The sequence below is a fragment of the Rhagoletis zephyria genome, unplaced genomic scaffold (genome assembly GCF_001687245.7).
Source record: "Rhagoletis zephyria isolate East Lansing unplaced genomic scaffold, Rhagoletis_zephyria_1.1 Rzeph_scaffold_00231, whole genome shotgun sequence".
Taxonomy (NCBI): domain Eukaryota; kingdom Metazoa; phylum Arthropoda; class Insecta; order Diptera; family Tephritidae; genus Rhagoletis; species Rhagoletis zephyria.
This window is the reverse complement of record NW_016157315.1, coordinates 275,245-301,466: the sequence shown is the minus strand read 5'-3', so window position 1 is coordinate 301,466 and position 26,222 is coordinate 275,245. Positions and strand designations below refer to the sequence as shown.

The 26,222-nt window shown below is 34.8% G+C and overlaps 1 protein-coding gene across 9 annotated transcripts in view; it reads left to right on the top strand.

The window, feature by feature from the left end:
- Positions 1 to 25,508, top strand: part of Btk (tyrosine-protein kinase Btk29A) — a 57,633-nt gene extending 32,125 nt beyond the window's left edge. For 7 of the 9 annotated variants that reach the window (XM_017609515.1, XM_017609520.1, XM_017609517.1 and 4 more), the window contains 10 exons: positions 15,189 to 15,325; positions 15,395 to 15,511; positions 17,732 to 17,812; positions 17,918 to 18,048; positions 22,795 to 22,923; positions 23,002 to 23,195; positions 23,269 to 23,609; positions 24,069 to 24,306; positions 24,383 to 24,516; positions 24,656 to 25,508. In XM_017609515.1, coding sequence (XP_017465004.1) covers positions 15,189 to 15,325; positions 15,395 to 15,511; positions 17,732 to 17,812; positions 17,918 to 18,048; positions 22,795 to 22,923; positions 23,002 to 23,195; positions 23,269 to 23,609; positions 24,069 to 24,306; positions 24,383 to 24,516; positions 24,656 to 24,754 — 1,601 coding nt within the window. In that variant the 3' untranslated portion in view covers positions 24,755 to 25,508. Of the gene's footprint in view, positions 1 to 8,397; positions 8,715 to 15,188; positions 15,326 to 15,394; positions 15,512 to 17,731; positions 17,813 to 17,917; positions 18,049 to 22,794; positions 22,924 to 23,001; positions 23,196 to 23,268; positions 23,610 to 24,068; positions 24,307 to 24,382; positions 24,517 to 24,655 lie in introns of those variants that run through there. The other 2 variants (XM_017609522.1, XM_017609524.1) reach the window with 2 other exon arrangements.
- Positions 25,509 to 26,222: the final 714 nt, after the last annotated feature.

Below are 26,222 nucleotides of genomic sequence, written 5' to 3'. Positions count from 1 at the left end.
AAGCCCTGGTCAAAGCATCATCGCAAAAAATTTAGAAAAAAGGTTTTTTCTTAACAGCGGTCGTCCCTCGGCAGGCAATAGCCAACCTCCGAGTGTATTTCTGCCATGAAAAACAGCTTCTCATAAAAAATACAGTCGCCGTTCGGAGTCGGCGTAAAACTGTAGGTCCCTCCGCTTTGTGTGACAACATCAAGGCGCCCGCCACAAATTGGAGGAGAAGCTCGGCCAAACACTAACATATGTGTAAGCGCCAATCTATTATTATTATTATTATTATTATTATTATTTAATTAGTTAATCAAAAAATAGTTATTTTTGTTCAATCAAAATGACATGTTGTATTTCATGTGTACGTATTTTTCACTTTAAGGAGCTACATACATATGCACTTATTTACGTCCTATGTACTACATCCCACCAAACAATTTTTGTTGCCGGCAATAAGAAAACGTGTCGTCCTCGGAAACAAATTTATCGCCGGTAATATCGCCATCGTATCGATTTCCTATTACCAGTCGCTCTAAAACGTCCGCCGAAGGCAACTCGCCCGGGGGAGTCGTTTTCTTATTACCTGAATGAGTCGTTTTCTAATCGCTTCAGGCGATAATTGGAATAATTTTATTATTTTTAATACTTCGTTCATTTTTTGTGCAGAAAATTGGAAGTTAGAAACGGAACTAATTCTTTCTTTCGCTATAGGTCTTCCTATTTTTTCAATCCTGTCTTTGGTATAAATTAGGCGCATTTGGATAATACTGTTGACGCGAAATTTATAAGTTTGGGAATTTTTAATAACTCATTTATTCCAAAATTTACATGAAAGAAATGATGTTGCCGATTTGTCACCACGGCAATAAATCGGAGAGTCGCCAATTTGTTGCCATTGACGATTGTTGACTATTTCTCATGTTTGCATAGTGGGATAGTACGTACTTGTTTTGCATTTTATTTTTATTCAACAATTTTTATGAGCTCGAGGCCGTATTAAGTGCAAATTTATTGTGGAAAAGCAGCAATAATTTGAAAAAATGGTAGAATTATTTATTTTTATTAATAAAAAAGATATTGAATGTGCATACGAACATACATACAAACATACGTATAAAAAAATTTCATTTGGTTTGAAAGCCAACTCGAAAGAAATGGACAAAGTTATACAGATTTCAATTATAATTTTTTTGAGTAAACTGTAATAACTCAGGATCTGATTAATCAGAATCTGATTAATCAAATTGTTGGGATTTTTTATCGGGTAAAAAAAACCCATATTTCTCTTAATTTTTTTGATTTTTGCCATCGATAATTTTCACAATTTGAAAATATGTAGCATTGTCTAAAACTACATTTATTTTCAAACAAACTGAACCGTCTTGAATATTTTTGAAATGGAATTGAGAAAATTAAATTTTTGGTTCGCAAGGACGAATAGGTATTGAAAATGTGCTTTTAATTAGTTTTATTTTTTTTTAAGCGAATAAAGTTAGAGGGACGAAATTCGAGGATGTGGTCGAGTGCATATTAGTCCTTAACATATACTTTTTTTGAAAATAATTATTGTAAACTTTCAATGATATTCAATCATAAAATGTGAAAATGATATTTCCTTAATTCTACAGAATTTTCTCTTTAATTTGATAGTCATACTGTTTTTCTACATTGCGCTGAATTTTTTTAATATTTTCTTTAAGTAATGATATTTTTAAAATTTCAACGTCCTTTAAAAAAAATCCTGACGTTAGAGTTTTAATATATTTGGCCCATAGTTTCGCGAATATATGTATACAAATTTTTGTGTGTATAATTTACTGTCGCACGGTGCTATAGGCCAAAAGCGGACACATAGCCGATTTAGCAGCGCATGTACTCGACTGTTTTTTAATCGCATTTGACAATGTGTTTTCACTTATTTAACGACAAATTTCATTGAATTTGACATAGTGAAAACAAGCCTTTATTAGATTTATAATTGTTGTGGGAAAAGGTCGTTAGTCACTGAGCTTTTATCAGAGTTTTCTTAGAAGTCCGGCCAATATAAGTGCTGCTATTTAGTAACTATGTTTAATTATATACATGCAATAAATAATTCAAATGAAAACAATGTTACCAACAGTTTAAAAGTTACCAATTTTGGTAGAAATTTGCCAATGTGGCAACCGTGAGCACAACTAAATGCGAAACAGACTTCACTCACAAGCAGTGCTTAGCCAGCCAGCAAGTCAGCCAGCTCTAGCTCTCTTTTGAAGTGGGCTAGGAACAGCTTTAATGAATGCAACAATAGCAACAACAGCCGCTCAACCGCAGCAATTGCAATGGTAGCTGGCTGGCGGTAGCAAGCAGTAACAGGTTGGCAGGTTGTAGATTTTTTGTGTTTCTTCTTGGCACAGTTGAGTTTTAGCTTTTATCATTAGAAGATCGTTGTCGTGTACTCGCAATGCCATCTGAGACATATATACAGACTTATATACATACATATATAGTATTTTGCTTGGCTGAATAAAACCCGAAAATATTCGCATACAATTACAAAAAAAAAAAACAAAGGATATTAATTTGCAGCATTTGCTCGAAGCGCTATCAAAAACATCCAACGAATGTGGCAGCATTTTTCATTTTGCTTCAATTAAGTGGGAAAAGTGGCAAATATGTGCAATTAATGCATACAAACATATTCGTATGTATGTAGACAGAGGCAATTTCAAATGCGTTTGCAACAGTGAAGTAAAAACTCTCGTAGATGGTTAGCCATTTTGTTAACTCGTACGAAAACGGTTTTTGCATTGCTGAGTGTGTGTGTGTGTGTTTGCACCTAGCTAAAAACGAAATTAATGAGTTGAAAATCACAAAATAAAAGTGCGAAAATGCGAATGTAATATAAAAGTGGAAAAAAAAACACAAAAACAAGTTGAAAAATATGCCTGTGGCTTTAAAACGCTTAATTAGCCACGTTAAAACAAAAGGCAAGAAGTGAATAAAAAACTAAAGTTAATTTTAAGACATGAAATTATGGTGGTTACACAAACACGGACCCGAATAGAAAAGTTTTTTTTTTTTGTTTTTAAAGTCACCCAGAAGTGAAGTAATTAAAAGAAGCGCGGCTTAATAACTCTCCTAACCAGAAACTTCAATTCTAACTAAAATTATATTTTTAGTTATGCTTCGAGTATGTATGTAGATTTCCTTGTCGCCTCAACGCGATATTACAACATACTTCTTCTTAGTAAGCAATGAGTTTTGTAAAAATACGCTCCATCAAAATGGTTACCATATTTGTTTTTTCTTTGCCTTGATGAGGTGTGCTACAAGTGTTTTTGGTTCTTCATTATTATTTATTTATTTTGTTTTTTTTTTTGTTTTACAACCACAACCACCTCTTCACATGCCCAAACGATTTGCAGTCTTGAAAAATTACAAGACTTATGCATACATATTTATATAAAGAAGTGTGCACGAGTGTGTGTGCGTAACGACTTTTTATGGTGCTTGTTGGCTCATTTGGCGTACTGCGGTTGAAGGTGATCACAAGTATAGCCGTTCGGAGCTTAGAAATACAATACACCTATGCGGCGATGTATGTAAATACATATATGGACATGTATGTATGTATAGTGTGTTCACTTATTGAAAAAGGCCTATACACCTGAGTTGGTTATACCCGACACACAATTGCGCTCGTTACAAAGTTTCGTGCTATAAAAATGTGCGATTTCCAATAAGGACGACATCCACCGTTGAGGTTGTATAGTGCATACCTTTATACATATATGTATGTTGGCTTGAGAGGAAAGTAACTTCGTTTCCTTGCTATCGTGTTCTTCAAAGTGAATTTAATCATATAAAGCGCAAACACTGATCAATGATACTCATTTGAGCGCTGTTTGCATTGGGCACATTCTACTTTTCTGTTCAACCACAATTTCGTCTGTGCCGAAAGACAGACCGAGTGAGATTTAGAGGCAAGTTTTACACCATTAATAGAGATACATATGCAGGCTCCAACATATACCATAACAAACCATTCGTATATCCGACCTATGCAATAGTTCAATGCCGTCCAAAACGTACAAATTGTATAGTTTTGCCTTATGGACCGAGAACACGTTCGGGTTTTGGCTTACTTCTGCATAAGAACAAAATGTAATGTCAAGAACGTTCCCGCAAAAGAACCAAACGGGAACAAAAGTATTGAGAGCAGTTTAAACGGGCACAAAATGAGAACAAAAGGTTCGGGAGCTTTTCCGTAAGGAACAAAATGCGAACAAAACTCTCGAGAATGTTCTCAAAAAGAACAAAATGTAAACCGAATTCTCACGAATGATCTCAAGAAGAGAATGGGAACGAAACTTTCGAGAACGTTTCCGATGAGAACGAAAGTATCGAACAAATTTGTCAAATAAGGTCAAATAAGAATACAAGTCTGGGGAACGTTCTGCTAGAGAACAAAACGACAACAAGAGCTATGAGAACTTAAAGTTTAGAATGAGAGGTATGTCTGCGTGTTGGGATGGAAAATTATTTCGTTTATTATTAGGAGCACTATCCATTTATGGAAACATTTTCCATTTTCTGTTCAAAAAAAAAAAAAGTTCGAGTCTTAAATCTTTCGTGCACATAATCTTTCAGTTTTTTTTATTAATTTTAATCAGAACCCATAACGATTATAAGAAATAAAATAAATATTGCTGTATAATTTTTACTGAACAATGGAAAAGTTGTTTTCGTCTCCTGAGACTTTTGTATATAGCCCCGAACGGGTCCCAAACCAAGGCCCAACTGGGCCCAAACTACCCCCAACTAGTCCTGAACTGGTCCCCACCTAATCCCGAATAACTCCCGTCCTTTAAGGCTTAAACAATTTGTTCGCGCTCATAATTATTATTAAAAGGCTTTTATAATATAAGTCTTGAAATAAAATTCTTTGAAGACTTAAAAATATTTATCTCAATGATAATTATTATGAAAAAGCTTTCATAATATAAGTCTTAAAATAAAAGTCTTTGAAGACTTAAAAATATTTATCTCTCTGATAATTATTATGAAAGGACTTTTATAATATAAGTCCTTGAATAATAATTATAGATGCCTCGAAAAATATTGATCTTAATATAATGATTATTGATTGACTTCCAGTCTTTTCTCTTATAATAGTTATGTCTCTGGTATATAGCAAATCTCACGAGCTGTTTTTTTAGTGTCCCTTCCTTCTCTCGCTAAAGCATTCTTCTTGCTAAAGCATTCTTCTTGCACATGTTTCAATCAATAGAGTTCCAGAAACAAGTACAATAAAAAATAAATCAAGTACATATTTAAAGAATTTGAGCCTTAAGGTGTTTATTTAGGCGAAAAAGTACCGAGATTACTCATTTTTTCATTGTCAGTGGAAATAATCATAATTGTTTTTTTTTTTAATAACTTTGGGTAGTTTTCAAATAGAATGTTAATATTAAAGGCAATGGACGTTGGCATCAAATACAACATGTCTGTGAAATTAAACGATGAAAATATTCTTATTGCCATTTATTACGCTAGATTCGTAAAAAATTACATTGATTAAAAGATGACTATGATTTGAGAAACTAAAATTCCATTTTTTAAATTTTTCTTGGCACACTCGAAATTCATTCTAAAAGCGTTATACATACATATGTATATGGGAAAATCAAAAAAACAACCTTTGTGTTATTTAGCTTTATTTTCATTGTTGTAAACTAAATCAAGCTGGTTGCTTTTGAAGCTTGAAGCCTCAAAAAAAATGTTTAATCAATTTATGGCATAACTTTTTAGATACAGATGTTTTAATTAACAAAAGTATTAAAAACAAGTGAATTTTTTATGTAATTTTTAACAGGTGAAAAATTAATTATGTCGTAACTTTTGAAGCACACCATATAGTACTTATGTGTACACTTCATATGTAGTTGGTAAAGTGTGCTTTAAAAAATAACTAAATGGCAAGTAACGAAAAGTGTATAACTGTACTTTTCACAATTTTCAAAATTCTCGGTTTATCGTGTATAAGTTTTGAAGCATTTCATTCTAAAAATTTTTTAAGTATGTATTATATTCTACAAATAATTACGAATAATTTGATACCTTAGCAAGCGGTGTGCTTTCAGAATAAACCAACTTTTAAAGATAAAATATTCTGCGATCTTGAGCGTAATTTTTATTCCAAAAACATCTTAATTGAAGGCACATTTGGAAAATACGTCGAAACGATCTAAATCTTTTTGTAACTACTAGTCCTTAGAACGTTACATAAATATACCTGTAAAATGCATCAAAAAAGTTTTCTCTAGAAATGTGTAAAATTCCTGATTTAGTACTTTTAATGATGCTACTTCTTGTAGGTAGAATATTTCGAGCGTGGTAGCAATTCAATTTTTTTACGACAAAGGTTCTGATAGTTGCTCATACTTAATCGGAGCCTTCTAAATTCAATGGCGTTCCCAGTTTTGCCCGATTGGCTCCACTTTTCGAGATAGCGGTACTTGAAACTTTGCTTAAATTTTAACTATTTTATAAAAAAAAAACTCCCTCAGTTTTGAAGATATTTTACTAAAATTTTGCACACGATTGTATTTTAATATTACCTTCCACTATCTCTTAAAATCGTCGGAATCGGTTCACTACAACTTCTTGCTCCCATACAACTGATTGTCCAGAGACGTTGTTTTTGCGTTATAACTCCTCCAATTAAGCAGGTAAAAATTTAGTATAGGTTCACTTTAACATATAGCACGCATAAAATTTATTATTCAGATGTGAAGTTGACTTTTAGCGCAAAAACACATATCTGAGTAATCAGTTGTATTGGAGCTATATGTTAAAGTGAACCTATTTCGGTAATTTTAAGGGATAATTAAGGTAATATTAAAAAACCGTTATGTGCAAAAGTTTAGTAAAATATTTTCAAAACTGAGGGAGTTATTTATAAATTAGTTAAAATGTAATCAAAGTTTCAAAAATTTGAACCCAGCTTATTATTTTGCTTTATATTTCAGCGATCTAAATGTTTATTCCTCGTCAAAGTTTTGAAGCACTTGATGAAAATGAATTACACTTATATTTATTGATTTAATAAGAGATAACGAATATAATCATAGTATATAAAACATAGGTGTGCCCACAAATTAAAAAATTAAACTTATTGTTTTGAAAGTGTACCTGTTTTTTAGATTTTCCCATATATGAAGGAAGTAATGTACATATATGTGCATAAGGAATACTATTTAATTACTTTTACTTGATGGCTTTTAATTTAAGGCGTGCGAGTAAACGTGCTAGATGAATGCGTATGGTACTACGGGGCGTATACATTACATACGCAACTACTGGTATATGAGCACGAGTGGTTATTTTTAACCGACTTCCAAAAAAGGAGGAGGTTATCAGTTCGTCGAAATATTTTTTTATTTATTTTTATTTTTATTTTTTTTTTATGTATGTTACCGCATAACTTTGGACCACGTCAACCGATAATTCTTTTTGCATCGGAAAGGTAGTGTCTCAGAGGTGGTCCGATCAGTGGATCATGAGATATATATATATATATATTTTTTATATGAGAGTTGAAGTCGGTTTTTTTTTGCTAAAAATTATTTGTTTTTTACTTTTTCTTAGTATATCTTTTTTTAAATTTTCATTTAAATACAATTTCGCATTGGAATATTGGGATTTATACTATACTGAAGATAATGCATTTTGTGTATGCTTCCGTTTTCGACCAGAAACACGTTTTTGTCGAAAAATGAAACAACTCGTAAGATTTGCTCATATATTTTTGGGGTTTATGCCTTCAAAAATCGACCATTCAGAATTCTTTTACCCGTATCTGAGCCGAATTTCCGAATTTTAACTGTTATTCCGTTTTGATAAAAAAATGTATGCATAATAACGTACAAGTAGATAAATGTTGAATATAAAAAAAAATAATAATTAGATGCATACATTTATATACTAATTTTTGTGTACGTTCCCTGCAAGACAGCTGAGCATCAAATAAGTGCTCATTTTATCATTATCACTAATTACAAAAGTGCTTATTAAAATACTCATTTTTGTTCAGGCGATGGGATAAAACTGAGCACTTTCCCCTTGTTGGTGTAATATTTTACCTCTTCTTACTAATTAAAACNTTTGTATTTACATATACTACATACATATGTATGTAAGTGTGTATTACTTATGCTCGTAAATAAACACTATCGACAATTTTTTTATGTGAAAGTTACTTGTTTAACACAGTTTTTACTGATTTATTGACGCAAGTGCACATATCTACATATACATGTGTACGTATGCACTTGCTCGCATTTTCACGTAAAATCTTATAAAGGAAAATATACATAATTACCGCGTCACGAATCATACACGCACACACTCACGAACATTTCATTTGCTGTTAACAGCACAACAGTTAGTTAGTAGCCGTTCATATCAGGTCCAGCTAGTGAATTGAGGAAAAGCAAAGCCGCTACGATCGCATTGTTTGTTGTTTTTCGCGCCGCTACAAGCAATTCCATGCGAAGTCATCACATCACATTCATTCGCCTAACACAAATTGAAAGCGAAATCTCCCGTGTTTTGTGTTGTTTTTGCCTTTTTTGTATCTGCGCTGCGAATAGCACCTAGTGTCCGGCTCCAAGTGTGGCTACTCGACTTAGTTGGTGCAAATATGATGCTCTTATCCGCTCTGAAGTTGGGTACGTTACTAGGTATTGTATAAAATGTGTTTTATTTAATTTTTTTTTTTTTTACATATACATACATATATTTTTTGCTTACAATATTGGTGGCGGATGAAAGAAATGTTTATAAAAATCTGGTTGCAAAAAATTAAGAAGAGTTGTCCAATTTTTCTATAGGGGAAAAAATGTCATCCTAGAAAACGGGGCACCCCCTTAGTTTTTCTTCCTTTTGATAATTGTAATAACTATACCAACTTTCAATTTTGTACTGTAACCAATATAGAGTGCTGAATGACCTTGGAATGCGCTACTGGATCGCTGTGAAACGGCAAAAATATTGGTGATTTTTATAAAAAGCTACTGTTGCCATGACAACTGAAGCTTTTGATATTTTTTTAGATAATTTAAATTTGAAGTGTTCTTTAATTGCTTAACCAATTGTTTGATTAATATATCGACGCCTCCAAACCATACCATTTTAAGTCCTTAGACTTAATCAGACTTAGCATGGTATCGGGTTGAGGGCGTCGATATGTACACAATACTTCTTCTAAACGCACCTCTCTCGGCAAGAGGAAAATTTATGGAAGGTGCCCCAAACCCTATCTCGGGGAATTTTTTTTTTACCACTCTAACGTATGTACATATGTATGTACATACATGCCGCATATAGTATCGTTCTCACATATTTTATGATATATGCACTTTGATTTGGTTTTAGCGCCAACAGCTGTTTTTGGAATCAAGCATTGCCCATTTTAACAGCTTGCTTAAGTTATACGTTTTTATATTCATGCAAATAAGGGTATTCCAAAATTCATGCTTAGATTCGTGAATTACATAAAAAGGCCAATTTTAGTTGACTCATCTATGTAAATATATACAGTGGGGGAAAAAATTATAGCCACATCACATTTTGCCCGGTTTTAATATGTTATTTTTTTGTTATTTAATTTTGGTTATTTTTTGTAAAAATATAGTTCATTCTTTAATAAAACCCATGTTACTCCAAGTTTCAAACTTTGTGCAATATTAAAAAAAAAAATCAAAAAACTTTCGTAAAAATTTCGAACTTTTTAATTAGATTTCCTAGAAAGAGTCTGAGTAAGCACTTTTGTAGCTCATTGAATCCTAGTAGAATAAAGAACAAGTTTTAAATGGCTAAAAAATACTTTTTTTTTTAGATTTTTTTGTCTAAGATGTTAGGTTTTTTTCATATAAAAATAAGTAGTGTGTATTCGTTATGGAAGCAAATGAGACAAAAAAAATCTAAAAAATCAACCTCAATTTTATATTTTTATAAAAAAATTAACAAAATTATCTTAAATATAACCAGATTTTTAATCTGAAATTGGAAATAAGCATTATATTTTGAAAACTAAGGAACAGCTATAGTAGTGGGTACTATTGCGACTATAATTAAATTTAAAATATTGATATTATTCTACGAGTAGGTACCTAGAAGAAGGCATACATTTGTAAAATAAATATGAAGCCTTTGTAGCGACTTCGTAATAACAAATAAAAAAATATTTGGCGCGTACACTTTTTTAACTGTCTGACCGAGCTTCTCCTACAATTTGTGGTATGCGGCCTGATGTTTACGCCGCCTCTGAACGGCACTTGGTTTTATGAGAAGCTTTTTCAAAGCAAAACTACACTAAACGGTTTGCCTGGAGATTTAGATGTTATTCGGACCAGGGATCGAACTCAGGTCCCACGGAGTAGTAGAACGTACCTCTAATCACTCAGCCACTACGGCTGATATATTTTCCACAATCAAATATTTATATAAAATAATTATCATATCGTACGTAGATCTAAAGTGAGCTAACTCAAAATTCAGAGATGGAAATTTAACTGTTTGTGGATCGTACAGACTCAACACAATTATTACAAAAACAGGTATAACAGTAGATTTTTAGTTAATGTATTAATCATGAAGAAAAAATATTTCCATTAATTGGATGTAAGTCCTGTGAATCGATTTATGCAAAAGAAGACGCTCAAATTTTTTTTTCTTTGAGTTGATCGCGCTTTAGATCTAGGTGTGCGATATATTCATATTGTCAAGAATTTCCGCTGTAGCCACAGAAGCACACTGTGATGATCAGTAGAGGATTTCTCAAATATCCTGTCTCTACATTTCATTAAACCATCCCGTAAGACAGCGCCCAAGCTGATCAAATCCTCGATGAAATGATTTCCTAGAAATGTTAAGCACAGCAGGCTCTCCACTCATCGAGCAATAGTCAAAACGTGGCGATCTTCAGCAGGTGTCCAGATAAGTCCACCTTCTATTAGTAGCTACCCTGGCCTTCTCGTGGACTTCTGTGAACAGGAATTTCAGAGGTTGTTGTGGACTGCGCATTAGATCCCTCACTCATCTAGCAGACCCTTTATCACGCAGTCGTCCGATATACATATAGATCAGACGACTGTAAAGAAGGTAAAGGCAGAGTAGTCTCAACCAGAGTCTGGAAGGAAATCAAAACCGAGTTACTAATCTCCCAACTGAACAGATATGACGCGATCAAAGGAAAATTTTTTAGAAAGCACATTTTTGCTTCATACCCAAAGGTCGTATGCAGATGGTTTCAAAACTGATGAAAGTTTTGAGGCAGGAATATATGGCTCCCATAGGGAAATACTCTAGCGTCTTGCAATAGGAGGTTTATGCCATTAGTTTTTGCGCAGATTTTTAGAGACGCCAGCACCAGCACGCCTATCATTCGCAGCGACATTCAGGCTGCACTAACAGCCATATGTTAATGTGAAATTAGATGAAATGTGGTATAGCAATGTATAGACACTAAACGCCCGAAGGTAACAGATCACATTACAACGGCTGTGGTTGCAAAGCCGTAAAGGCATTCAGGTTAACAGGGAAGCGGACAGGCTGGCAGCCGCCCAGCCAGCTGTACCAGAACCCTGCCTTGCTATAAGTCCACATATCATCAGGGAATGGTTAAGAGCACAGAGGAGAGAACAAAGGAGAGAACCCATGGGCTAGGGCAGACCAAAAACCTCGTAGAAAGAACTCCAAGAAGTTAATGAAGCTAATCACGAATCCTGCAGCAAACCCAAGCCAAGCCAGGCTGCAAGCTCACATGAACATCCTAGAAATTAGTTCAGACGACTGCTGTAATTACTGTCATATGAAGGCAGAAATGCCGTTGCACCTCGTTCTGAAATGCGACGCTGGAAGAAGATAACAGATTTCGTAAAGCTGTGCAAATAGACCACGCATATTTACTATTTGCTGCCCCTAAAACTGTTGGTTTTCATTAGGGCCTTAAGGTTAGGCGAGGTCTTGTGATCAGTTTTGAGTGCACAATAGACCCAAGTGCGCAACCTCCATTATATTTATCTAATTGCCTAAAGAATATCTTACTAAGTATCTACTTCTCTAGTTAACTTTCTAGTTAACTTCTGACATTTTTTTCGTTACATGTGTTTATTTAACCGTCAATAAAATTTAGAACCTGGATTTTGGTTTAAACTTGTGATTATGTATGTACATACATACGAACGTACGTACATTAGAGTGATCCAAAAAAATTTTCCCGAGATAGGGTTTTGGGCACCATCCAAAGTTTTCGCTCTTGCCGAAAGAGATGCTGGTACCAAACTTTACGTTTATAAATATAAATTTAGAGGATGCTCATGATGCTCATATTTTACTCTAGTAATATTGTGTGCATACATATCCTCGCTACCATGCCAAACTATCGAATGAGCTTTTTCATTTACGACACCTTGTGCATGCGTTTAGAATGATACGTAAGTTGGCAATTCGTCAAATTTATAGTCTTCTAAGAAGCAGAGGATACTGGCTTTAACAAAGTGTCGAATCCCACACTTTTTACTAAATGACAACAACATTTTTTACAGCAGTTTCTTGCTCTCATGAGAAGTACCGATTTTCGATAGTTTGACATGGTAGTGACGATATATTAATCAAACAATTGTAGAAAATTAAAAGTCTGTATAGATATTACAAATATCAAAAAAAAAGGGCGTGCCCCGTTTTCAGAGATGACATTTTTTCCCCATACAAAAATGGGACCACTCTAATGTACATATATACGAAAGCTTGTTGATTTTTTTTTAATATTGCACATAGTTTGAAACCTCGATTCATACGCTCTTTGTTAAAGAAGAAACTATGTTTTAATAAAAAATAACTAAAATTAAATAACAAAGAGATAAATTGTTAAAACTTGTCAATATGTGGTGCGCTTATAATTATAACACGGGGAGTATTCATATAAAACCGGTAGAGTTCATTTTACTCACGAACTATGTGTCCCCAATAGTGACTCGTCCCACCCGTCATAAAATACTGTCCCACCAGTCACAAGCTAAAATAGTTTTTTTTTTAAATATAGGAATGCAATCAAAGCATGAAATGGATCTTAACATTCAATTAGCTACATATACAAATACGAAAAGTTGCAAGAGCGAAATATTTATAGTTTGTCTAAAATTGGGAAACGAATCCATTAACTCAGAGAGGCGGGTATCATCCCATCCGTTACTCTCGGCTCGTATTCGCACATTCGTATTCGGATTCGCGAATGTGAGATATACAACAACATCCCTGATGTAGTATGCATACATATGTACATATGTAGAAGCAAATCTAGTTCAGATTCTACGTCATGTCAGTAACCTGCTCTTGCCATTTATCCCTGCAGAGCTTATTTTTTGTATGTACATACGTAATAGACCTCTGCATGAGTCGATTCTAATTTCAAGCCAAAGAGAGTACAGTAGAATTGTGTATTCTATTTCAAGTTCAAAACACCCAGCGTTTTGAATTTTGTATTTTATGAATATTCATTGCGTTTCAAGTTTTCTAACTTCATATAGAATTATATAAATGAATGAATGAAAAACCTTAAATTTATTCAGACTCAAATTTATTACAATTTATGTGATATTTTGTGTTTAGCATCGAAAACGAAAAANATATTATATTCTAAGACTTATACCAAAATATTTCGGAAAAATATTAAGATTCACGTGAGCTACCTCCTAAAAATGGAGTTTTTTATGAATAAAAATAGTTTCTTAAAAGTTTTTTTCTGGAAACATCCCCTCAGATGACAAAACAGTATAAGCTTAAAAAATCTATATAAAAATTTTAAAAATTTGTATCAACGGAATCATAATAATGAGATTTTTGATGCTGTTTTTTTTTACTTTTTTCAAAGATTTGTGTAAGAAAAACTTGAATAACTGCTCCAAAACTTTACCGATATAGACTTATGAGGTATCAGCGGAAAGGTGTTTTCTTCACAAAAAGACTCATTCACGTCCCAATTTTTTCTTTATCAAATACCAACACATCTTAATTCAACGTGGAATGACACTCGTTTATCTTACCTTCCTCTTTCATACTTTGAATGAGCTTATTCGCAAAGAAATTAGAAGTCTTAAGTCTAAATTTGTAAGGTTTTAACTGTTTAGTCATCTGAGGTATTTTTTTTTTTAAATATTAAAAAAAAACTGTTTTTATTAATAAAAAACTAAATTTTTGGAGGTATTTTTAAATCGGTCCAGCTCACGTAAATCTTAATATTTTTGCGAGATATTTTGGTGAAAGTCTTAAAATATAATAGATTTTAAAATTCCAGTGGAAAAATAGTACCGATTTTTCTTTTTTGTATGAGGAGTGATGCAGTCTACTGTACATACATTAGTATAAATGTATATAAGCATATGGATTTCCCATAATTTTGATAAACGCGGATTTGTCTTCCAAATTTTCAGAAGTTTTCACCATGACCCCTTTGTTTTATTCTATTCACACTTATGTATACAAAATAATTATTTAAATGCTTGCGTACTTGCTGAAGAATTCAATAACCTGTCAGATGAACCTTGGGTGTCTACGCAATTTTCTGGTGCGTCTGACCATGACTTGAAAATAAAGCGAACTTTCTTCGTCAGCTTGTGACCTCCACCTCACTATTGAAAGTAAGCTTGAAAATAAATCGGTTAAAATGCGCAAATCCCACACTCCTACAACAATGGCATACCACAAAAACATTTTATACAATTTTGGCAACATAGTTGCGTAATGTTTTGCACACGACGACGATAACTCCTACACCAAATTGAATTTGCTGTCACAACGCTTAATGGGCATACAAACATATACATACATATGTATGTACTCCTATAAATGTGTAGACGAACGACTAACGTAGTTAAATGTGTCTTCACTTTTGTGCTTCAGCTGAAATGATTCATTTTCAAAATTACAGTTATGTATGTTTTTTCTTAACAATAAAAAATCGAAAAAGCTAATCGATTAAGGCGGCCTATAAATGTAAATGAAATTTTATTAGTTTATTATAGTAGTTATTTTATGATTTTCTAGCCCAAGAAACCGTTTAAATTAAAACTTTTTAGTGCACAATTACTTTGCGCTCTTCTTAGCGAATGGCTTTACTTATTATTTAAATATTTTTTTCCTTTTCATACTTTCAGGCACTGGAAGTTCTCCTGCCCAGAATTCAACTCGTAGCATCAGTCCAAACAACTCAACCTCCACCAGTCAATTCAATCTGCATCACAACAGCTCTGGAAGTTTGGGTAGCTCAACGCCCACATCTGCACAAATACAAGTATGTTTCCACTTTAAATACCTTAAAGGCGCATCACATTTAAATTTGTTTTCTTTCGATTCTCTGTAGCCTTCTGTTACCACATTTAAGCAATCACCAAATATTTTGAACAGCGGCACTACATTGTTGGACAACACCATGCCGGGGGGTATTCCGACGCCGGGTACTCCAAACTCTAAGGCTAAGGTAAGTACACACCAAAGATGTTAGAGCAAAATTAAGAGTACGAAAACAAACCGAACGTATCACTACCCATTACCACAACAAGTACGAAAAGTTTGTGTTCCTTTACTCATAATGTGCTAGCAATACATGATACGTTTCAACGGCAGCCGAGCACAAACCAAACGAATCGTATGTTCTTTTGCTCACTTGCATGGTTTCGATTGTGGTAAAGGTACCCATCCTGAGCAAAACCGAAACAAAACACGATACGCAAAACAAAAGGAATCATTCCTTTAGTGCTCAGCAAATTAATGTTGCCTATGTAGTACAAGAGCGTGCTATTGCTTGCTTATGCCGATGACATCGATATCATCGGTATCAAAAACCGCGAAGTCTTTTCTGCCTTTTCCAAGTTGGATAAGGAAGCAAAGCGAATGGGTCTGGTGGTAAACGAGGACAAGAGCAAGTATCTCCTGTCATCAAACAAACAGACAGCACATTCGCGCCTTGGCACCTACGTCACTGTTGACAGTTACAATTTCGAGAAAGTAGATAATTTCGTTTACTTGGGAACCGGCATTAACACCGATAATAATGTAAGCATGGAAATCCAACGCAGAATCACTCTTGCCAACAAGTGCTACTTTGGACTGAGTAGAGAATTCAGGAGTAAAGTCCTCTCTCGACGTACGAAAATCACGCTCTATAAGTCACTATCATGCCCGTGTTGGTATATGGCGCTGAAGCATTGACAATGACAACATCCGATGAGGCTGTCTTGGAGTATTCGAGAGAAAGATTTTGTATGAGCTTTGCAACGGCGTGGACATAGTGCAGCGAATTAAAATACAGCGGCTCCGCTGGCTTGGTCATGTCGTTCGAATGGACACCGATGCACACTATGTACGTACAAACATATGTGTGTATGTATACTTGGGGATCACTAAACGAATGGTTTCGTGTTGTGTTATGAGAACTAACTTTATGTTTCGCTATCGCGAATGCTAGCAAAGTAAAGTTACCACTCGCAAAATGTTTCCGAGTGATTTGAATCGGTTGTGTTTCGTTACCTTGTATGGGCGAAACTAACGATACCGATACGTTTGCTATTGTTTGTTTTCATTCTCTGTACAAGAACCACGCCCACCTCCCATATAACGGTAGTTTACAGAAATACGAAAACTGCGATAAATTAGTATTTAATATTTAAGCTAATTTGCTCAAAATCGATATATGCAATGACATCTTAGCAGGAAATGATACTCAGAGAGTTTTTTTGAAAATGGGCGCCCAGTTACGCCTACATACATATGTGTATCTCGGTAACCGGTTTATCGATTTCTACCAAACTTTGAACATTTATCAACCTTGGCACAAAAAAGCAATATATTGAAAACTTTTGAAATCGGACTAAAATTGCTGTCACTTACCATATAACGGCAAATTTCAGAAATGCGAAAACTCCGATTTTTCAATAACTAAAGACGCCAACTTACAACAATCACTTAACAAGACACAAGATTATTGATTTTTGTTAAACAGGCGTGGCACCACCCACCCAATTATGACTACATAAGTGCATATCGATAACCGCCTTACCGATTTCCACCAAACTTAGTCCAATTATTTTAATAAATCATAGCATATTATCGTAACTGTTTGACATCGGAAAAAATACCCTTGCTTATCATGCAGTTTACTGAAAAATTAAAAAAACGACATTTAATATGTACGCCGGGTATAAGTATAATGTTCGGTTTCGCCCGAACTTATACTTTACTTGTTTTTCTTATATTTTTATTCGAATTGAAGTCGACACATTGGGCGATTAAAAAGGGATTCATAAGGGTCCCACAGAATTTGAATCCGTTTACGATTTCTAAATGCGTACAAACGTATAGAGCCTCTTGGGATCGAAGAGATGAAAGAATGGTTTTCAAATACAAGTTTTTAAATAAAGGCATTCCCGTTTCGTTCATTAATTCGGTATAAAAGTTAGTTTTTACGGAGAGAAGAATATCTGCTTATTTGAGTCGATTACTGTGAATCGAATGGGTCTTGCGGAATCGTTAAAAAAATCTACAGATTTTTTCGATTCTGTTTATAATTACTACTGCACAAAGTTACAGATCTAAAATGAGATAAATTCAACATCAATGTTGAAAGTCTTTTTAATTGTAGCTTGTGCAATTGACCTCAGTACGTAATCGAAAATAATAGCTCTCTTTTTATACTTTACAGGACAACTCCCATTTTGTCAAGGTTGTCGTGGCCTTGTACCCGTTTAAGGCCATTGAAGGCGGGGATTTATCACTTGAGAAGGTAAGGCAGCCTTAGTGAAATTAATGTAATTCTTAACTTGTTTAACCATAATTTGAATGAATCGCAATCTCGTGAAACTAATGAAATAAATTATATCTTCTTTAGAATGCTGAATATGAAGTAATTGATGATTCTCAAGAGCACTGGTGGAAAGTAAAGGATGCTTTGGGCAATGTTGGTTACATTCCTAGTAATTACGTCAAGCCCAAAGCTTTACTGGGGTTAGAGCGTTATGAGTGAGTATATTTTTCAAAGTCATTGTGGTTATATGGTTTTTATATAGGGTCATACAAGAATCAACAAAGCTGTATGTGTTTTTCGAGCATATAAAAAGCCAAAAAACAGTGATACTGTGAAATCCTCATTCAATTAGCATAGTTTGTATATCTTACCTTGAAGTCCCTTTCAGCTTAATTGCAGTATCTAAAGAGGAATGGGGTTTGCTAATCTGCATCATTTCGTAAATCATACGAGAGTTGAAGTTGTATCTGCCGCCATTTCGCCAGACGAGTCGTGTGAGTCTGGCCCACCTCCCGACCGAAGCAGCAGTTCTAGAATAACAGATATCTGCTGGGAGATATGTCAGAATGTGCGGACGAAACTAGTAGAGTATGTAAAGACCAAATTTGGGTTCACTCTCAGGTTCTAGACTACCAAATACAGTGATCGGAGGGCTTCGCATTCCCACGACATATACTGCTGTGCGAGCGGGCAAAAATCGAAAATTTTGTTGTCCCAAATATAGACGTAATGGTATTTTTGGAAAGGCAATTTATCTATTATCAAGGCTCCGGTCCAAAATTTTGTATAAAATCAATAATACACAGAAAAAACACCTTGAAGTTTTAAACCAAATATTTTAGTCAGAGCCATATCAGTTTTAGGCTTTACACGGAAAAAATTGTCAAATATACAATTCATGAGATATTAGTTTAAATTTTCCGTTTAAAATTGCTTAAGATAGCTGCAAAAAATTAATTTGATAAAAAAATTTAAGTTCTGTAGTTTAGACTCGTTATATTTTAAATGGAAATTTAATGTGCTGAAAATAAAAATATAGCTAATATCATGCTTTTTTCCATAAATCAAAAGTATGGTCTTATCTGCACTTTGCGAATTAATGCGGTTTTGGCAGATGCAACCAATAATTTTTTTATTTTTGTTAATGCTATCAGATCTGCACCATTCGTTCGATTTTCAAAAATTAGAAGGCGCATTAAATGCCTTGACCTTTAAATCTTAAAAATAAAACTCAAATTTTTTTAAAAGAGTTGCCACCTGTTGAAAAATTTAATTCAAATTATTATTTAAATTAATTATTAAAAGATGTATATCAATCGAAAATGGTTTTGAAAAGGTTGATTTCTTAACTACAGTTGGGAGGGTTGCCACCTGTTTAATAAATCAAATTCCATTTAAATTTAGGGAAATAGGTGACTGAAATATGTATCACCATATATAATGGCTTGCAAATATTTTGAAGATGGTCGCCACCTGTTTGCAAATATAATTTAATTAAATCATACAAAATTTTTATATATGAAATTTTAAAATATTTATATTAAACGAACGCGTTACGGCATCGCATTTGTCATTTTATTACAGTATGTAAATACATACTACATACATTGCCAATGAGTGATATGTTTTCTTGCTCTGGACCCTTAAATTAACTTTACGGTTTCAGGAATTTGTTTATTCTTCTCTTATTTTTTGCTAAATATTTAAATTTTTTTTATGTTATTATACATATTTCAGTTACCCAAATCCAATAGTTAAATTGAATTTAATTGTTTAAGGAGGTGGCAACTCTTATACGTGTAGTATAGAAGTAAAGTATTTTCAAAACCATGTCGATTGATACCCATATTGTAATATCCAATTCATTTGAATTCAATTTTTTAACAAGGGGCAACCCTTATAAACAAAATAAAGCTTTACTGCATATCTACAGACTAATCCCTGTAAACTGACACCCCACTTTTTAAATTGGAATGTACTATACGTAATGAACTTTACCTATGCTAATGCAACAAGAATCCAAATTTTGAGCTTCAAACTGCATTTACAGAGAAAGTATGAAAAGTATCAAAAAACAAATTTTCATTTAAATCCGCCCATAATTGTATTTTTGCTCACATTTTATATGGAGCCACAGCACTGTGCGACGGCTGGTTCTACGTGCCGGAATGACTGGGGTTTTACGACCAAGGGCTATTGTGTTTCGTCGCTAAAGGTTGTTCGTCCATGGGACATTATCTGGAGTCAAACCCTGAGCCAGAAACCTACATTTGCTGAGTTTGCCAGAGACGACTACATAACAAATCCACTTCAGTGATGTGTAACTCCTGCAACGGGTGGAGTCACCTTCGGACTTGCTCAGTAAAGTGGCCCAAAAAAAATTTTCCGAGATAAGGTTGGCGCACCTTTCAAAATTTATCCTCTTGCCAAATGAGCTGCTGGCACCAAACTTAATACATATTTCTAAATGTAAATTTAGAAGAATTTCATGAAATTGCTCTACTTTCTACATGTTTATAATATTAACTAAACAATTGGTTAAGCAGCTTAGGACTATTTCAAATTTAAATTAGCTGAAAAAATACTACCAGCTGCAGTTGTCATGAAAACACTAGCTTATTCTAAAAATCATCAATACTTTTGTCATTTTCAAAGGGATTTCAAGGTCATTGAGCACCCTGTATTGGTTACAGTAGACAATTGAATGTTGGTATATACGGTTGACAAACGGGCTCGCTTATTTGCATAAACAGCTCATGCATTTTCCTATTTAAAATGCGCATAAGCAACCGAACAAATGCACGAAATTTTTGGGAATTAGCTCGGATCCGGGGAATTTTCGATGGCAACACTGGTAAAAACGGACAGATGTTGTCTTTTGTACAAGTAAGCAAAAGCAGGCGAGTTTACCGTCCGCGGTAGCCGTGTGGAGAGAGTTGCCTCGGTTGGAGCGAATGCGAAAAAATTTTTTGTTTTTATTATTTATTTTATTTGATTTACATATTTCATTTTACTTTATTTTATTTTCATTTGCTTTATTTTATATCACATTCTTTATTTCACCATTACTTAATTTTTTAGGGCGTGTGTGAATCAGTAACAAAGTTCTATGGGGAAAGCTGTTGAATAATAGTTTTGCCAATCTGCTGTGTGAAATGAAATATTTTGTGACAGCAGTAAATTTTTGATAACCGCAGATTTATTTGGAATAAAATATTACAAATTGGAGTGAAATGAATATTTTAAGAAAACATCTACCATCGTTGATTGCAATTCATCTATTTAAGCTTTTATTTAACGAAAAATTACACACATCAACAATCTTTGCGATTGTCAAAATTTTCTATGCATTTGTCAAAAATTTCACTAGCCTCATGAGCTACTGAAATTTTATTCACCTCATAGTTGTCAAAAATTTACTCGACGCGAACTTTGTTACCGATTCACACACGCTCTTAGAGTTGAATTTTATTAAAAAGTCAACAACAACTAACTGAAAGCAACGTTAAAAAAATAAAGAACTTATAAAAAAATACATAAATACGAAATAAATGAAAATTTTACTGGCCTTGGAACTCGAACCCACGACTTTGCGACTCTCTTCACCACCTGGACGAAGGAGGTCAGGCTAGAATTAGGCATTCACGTCGACGGCACACCTATACCGACGGTGAACAACCCAAAAATTTTAGGGGTTACCTTTGATAGCCTGCTCTCCTTCTCCGCGCACACAACCGCAGTTGTCAACAAAGTACAGAGCCGCAACAAGGTCCTCAAGTCGCTCGCCGGCAGCACTTGGGGCAAAGACAAAGAAACGTTGCTGGCAACATACAAGGCAATTGGCCGGCCGGTTCTAAATTATGCAGCGCCAGTTTGGTCGCCGGGGACTAGTTGGACGCAGTGGACGAAGCTATAGACTTGTCAGAACGCCGCACTCCGGACAGCGACTGGGTGCCTTCTGATGACGCCTGAGCACCACCTACACAGCGAGGCCCAAGTGCTCCCCGTAAGGGAACACAACAAAATGCTCTGTAAGCAGTTTCTGGTGGGGTGTCACAGAAGCGAACACCCCAACAGACCACTGCTGGAGGAGGAGCCTCCGCCCAGGCACGTCAGGGGGCACCTATTCGTGTACAAGGACGCAGTCCAGACCCACACAGACCAACCACTGGACCCAATGACGTACAGACAAGCGATTAACGACATTCATAGGGAGTCAGTCTCCACCTACCTCGACTCCCGGCCTAAGAATGTCGTTATCGGAGCCCAATCACCACCTGTGGAAGAGACGGAGCTTCAACTACCTAGAGAGACCCGCGTTACCCTGGCTCAGTAACGGTCTGGATATTGTAGCCGCCTAAACAGCTACCTGTCCAGACTCGACCCAAATATCCCAAATGAGTGCCTGGCATGTGGAGACTCCCCCCACGACACCAACCACCTCTTCACATGCCAGCTCAATCCGACTCAACTATCACCCCTCTCCCTTTGGTCCGACCCCATCGAAACAGCTCGTTTCCTGGGCCTACCGTTAGTTGAGCTTGACGATAATGATTAAAAGTTGACCCGAAACAGGCGGGGCTTAGTAGTGGCGCTACAACAACAACAACTTTGCGACTCGTCAGGAAAAAAAGCAAGGGAGTGCCCCGTTTTCTACGATGAAATTTTTTTCCCTATACAAAATTTTAACCACTCTATTGCTCAGGTTTCAGGACTCATCGGCGACGGACAACGTCATACGTGGCTCCTTGCTACTCAAACCAAGCTGCCTTCACGGCACACAAGAGTCCGCCTGAGCAACCCAACACAAACACGACCACACCCCAACACAAGACGACAGTAGACCACACTACAGACATATAAAACTCAGAACCTGTAAATAATTTTATTGTCTTTTTTCAAAGCCCTGATACTTTTTTAAATTTCAATGTTTAAATTTTTCATTAAAAAATCATTCACAGATGGTATGTAGGTGACATGTCACGTCAACGCGCTGAATCACTTCTAAAACAAGGTGACAAGGAGGGCTGTTTTGTTGTACGAAAGTCCTCGACAAAAGGTTTATACACGTTGTCCTTACATACCAAAGTGTAAGTGAACAAATCAAATAAGATGCAAAAAAATAATAATATTTCACCTATAAATATCCTCCCTTCCTCCGTATATAGACCGCAATCTCATGTTAAGCACTATCACATCAAACAGAATGCGAGAGGGGAGTACTACTTGAGCGAGAAGCATTGTTGCGAAACAATACCCGACCTAATCAACTACCATCGGCATAACTCGGGTGGATTAGCGTGTCGTTTGAAATCATCGCCTTGTGATAGACCAGTTCCACCAACAGCAGGATTGTCACATGGTAAATATATTATAAACAGGAAATCCGCATTACTGTGCCATAGCCTGCAATAATCACTTATTTCCCCTCATAGATAAGTGGGAAATTCATCCAATGGAGTTAATGTTGATGGAGGAGCTCGGTTCGGGTCAATTTGGTGTGGTACGACGCGGTAAATGGCGTGGTTCGATTGACACTGCCGTCAAGATGATGAAGGAGGGCACCATGTCCGAGGACGATTTCATTGAGGAAGCCAAAGTGATGACAAAATTGCAACATCCCAACCTGGTACAATTGTATGGCGTTTGCTCGAAGCATCGTCCGATATATATTGTCACCGAATATATGAAACATGGATCGCTATTGAACTATTTGCGTCGGCATGAGACCACATTAATTGGAAATATGGGCTTATTATTGGATATGTGCATACAGGTATTTACTATTTTTACAGGGCAAAGTCAACTCACATTCGGCAGCTAACTATAGGCTTTCGGTACAAATATTGGAAGTTAATTTCCGAAAGTGAATTAACTCTAGATTTTTAGTACAAAAATTAAAAGCTGGATTCCAAATGTTAGTTAATTCTGCTCTCTAAAAATAGCCGTGAGTGCGGTTTTCACAGTGGGGCGTTAACTCTAGATTTAAAAGCTAACTCACATTTGGCAATTAAATCTAGATCTTCTGTACAAATGTTTAAAGTTAAGTTCCGAATGTGAGTTAACTTTTTACAGAATTAACCCACACTCCGAAGTTAACCTATAAATTTGTGCTGTAAATCAACAGTCAACTGGAGAATATAAGTTAGCTCTCCACTGTGAATTCGCCCTTTAGTTAATTCTTAAACCAATACAATTTGTTGTTTATAATTTTAACGTTATTATTACATGACAGGTTAGCAAAGGTATGGCCTATTTGGAACGCCATAACTACATACATCGTGATCTGGCCGCTCGTAATTGTCTTGTGGGTTCTGAAAATGTGGTAAAAGTAGCAGATTTCGGTTTGGCGCGCTACGTTTTGGATGATCAGTATACAAGTTCCGGCGGCACTAAGTTTCCTATTAAATGGGCACCTCCAGAAGTATTGAACTACACGCGTTTCTCGTCCAAAAGTGATGTCTGGGCTTACGGTAAAATAGTTTGGCTTAGTGCATTTGTGGGGAATCTATCTTAAAATGTCGTTTTGATTTATTTTACGATAATTAGGAGTGCTAATGTGGGAAGTGTTCACCTGTGGCAAAATGCCTTATGGCCGTCTCAAGAATACCGAAGTGGTGGAACGTGTTCAGCGCGGTATTATATTAGAAAAACCAAAGTCATGTGCAAAGGAAATATACGATGTAAGTACATATTTTGTAATATCTTGCTCGTCTTTTGAGATCTCCCTTTTCGTCCGCTTTGTGATATCTCTCTTCAAGTGATAATGTTGCAATTCAAGATATCTATTATGTAAATATATGCATGCTCTTTTCTATAAAGGTTATGAAGAAATGCTGGTCGCACGGTCCAGAAGAGCGTCCTTCATTCCGCATTCTCAAGGAGCAACTGGCACTCGTCGCTCAAACACTAACTGATTAAGCTACAACTGAGTTTCTCAACGCGGCATTCCGTGACTGCCGAATCATGTACTGAGTTAATTTATTGGATATTAGCAAAGAAATCGACGAGTGAAACCCTACACATGATAGATAAATATTTCATCAAAAAAAAAACTAAACTAGAATTAAAATAGTTCAAGGAAAGCGATATAAATAGAAAGAAGAAAGTAGTGTTTGCATCGAATGCTTTTTATTTAGATAAAAGTAAACGTAAAGAATGCCAACTACAAATATGAATATGAAATATCATTCAATTTTACCGAGTAGTCAATACTTTTGTTCGAAACTAAACAAGTATACCCACGTAGTAGATATACATATATATGTACATACATAAGTGTGTATGTAAGACAAGTCAAAACAAAATAATTTAAACTTATGTAATAATGAAGCTTCTGCAAATGTGCGTTGAATGCAAATGCATTCAGCAAGAAAGTTGTAAAGATAACTAGAAATCATCAAATCATAAATGCTTACATACATAAATGCATCCTAAAAATGTTTGTAATTGTGTCAACTAGCCAGCCAGGATAATTAAGAAATCAACCGTTGTTCGTAAGGAGTTTTTGAACTATTTTTTTAATATGAAATAATGTTTTGTATGCTTTTTTATTGTGCTTTTTACTTTTATACATACACGAAAATGTACGAACGCATACAAAAAAACTGAATTTAGATATAAAGAATTCGAATATTGAAACTGATTAATTATAACGCCTACGGATAGCTTATATGTAAGTCAAGACGCCATGTAAATTGTGGAAACTAAGTTCACGTTAAAGAATTTATGTAATGTTTCATATTTTTACATACGTAGATACACAGCGAAGAGCTGAGCAAGAAGAAGAAAGGTTAGTTTTAAAAAGCAAGCTTATTGCATACGCTTAGCATAAGTAAGGATTTAAATTTTTTTTTTGCTGATAGCGAAATGTTACTTATTTGCTTAATTCAAACTCTCACCGCTCAAATATTTGAATTTTGATTTATATATTTACACATGCATACATGTTAGTGCATATGTACGTACTAGAAAATAAACATAATTACATTACATTAAATGGCATTGAGTGCGCATAGTAATTATGAATTAATAATATATTCTTTTGTGATTTACATTTAATTAATTTTTCCTGATAAAAGTGAAACATGGTTGCACTTTGTGCGTATAACCAACGCAACGCTTGTATTATTGACTTATACATTATTCATATACATATAAGTAAACATTTATACATATGTATGTGTATGTAGGTGCACTCTGCGATTATTCAAGTTTTATTTGATAGATTTATTAAACGTAGAGTTATGATTTGCATCATTCTTTTCGACTTATAATTACTTGCATACTACCATATTTATATACGGCAAACTTATGTACATACATACACTTGTATGACACGCAATATCTATGCATTGGTATTTTTTTTTAATAATTCGTATTGTCAATG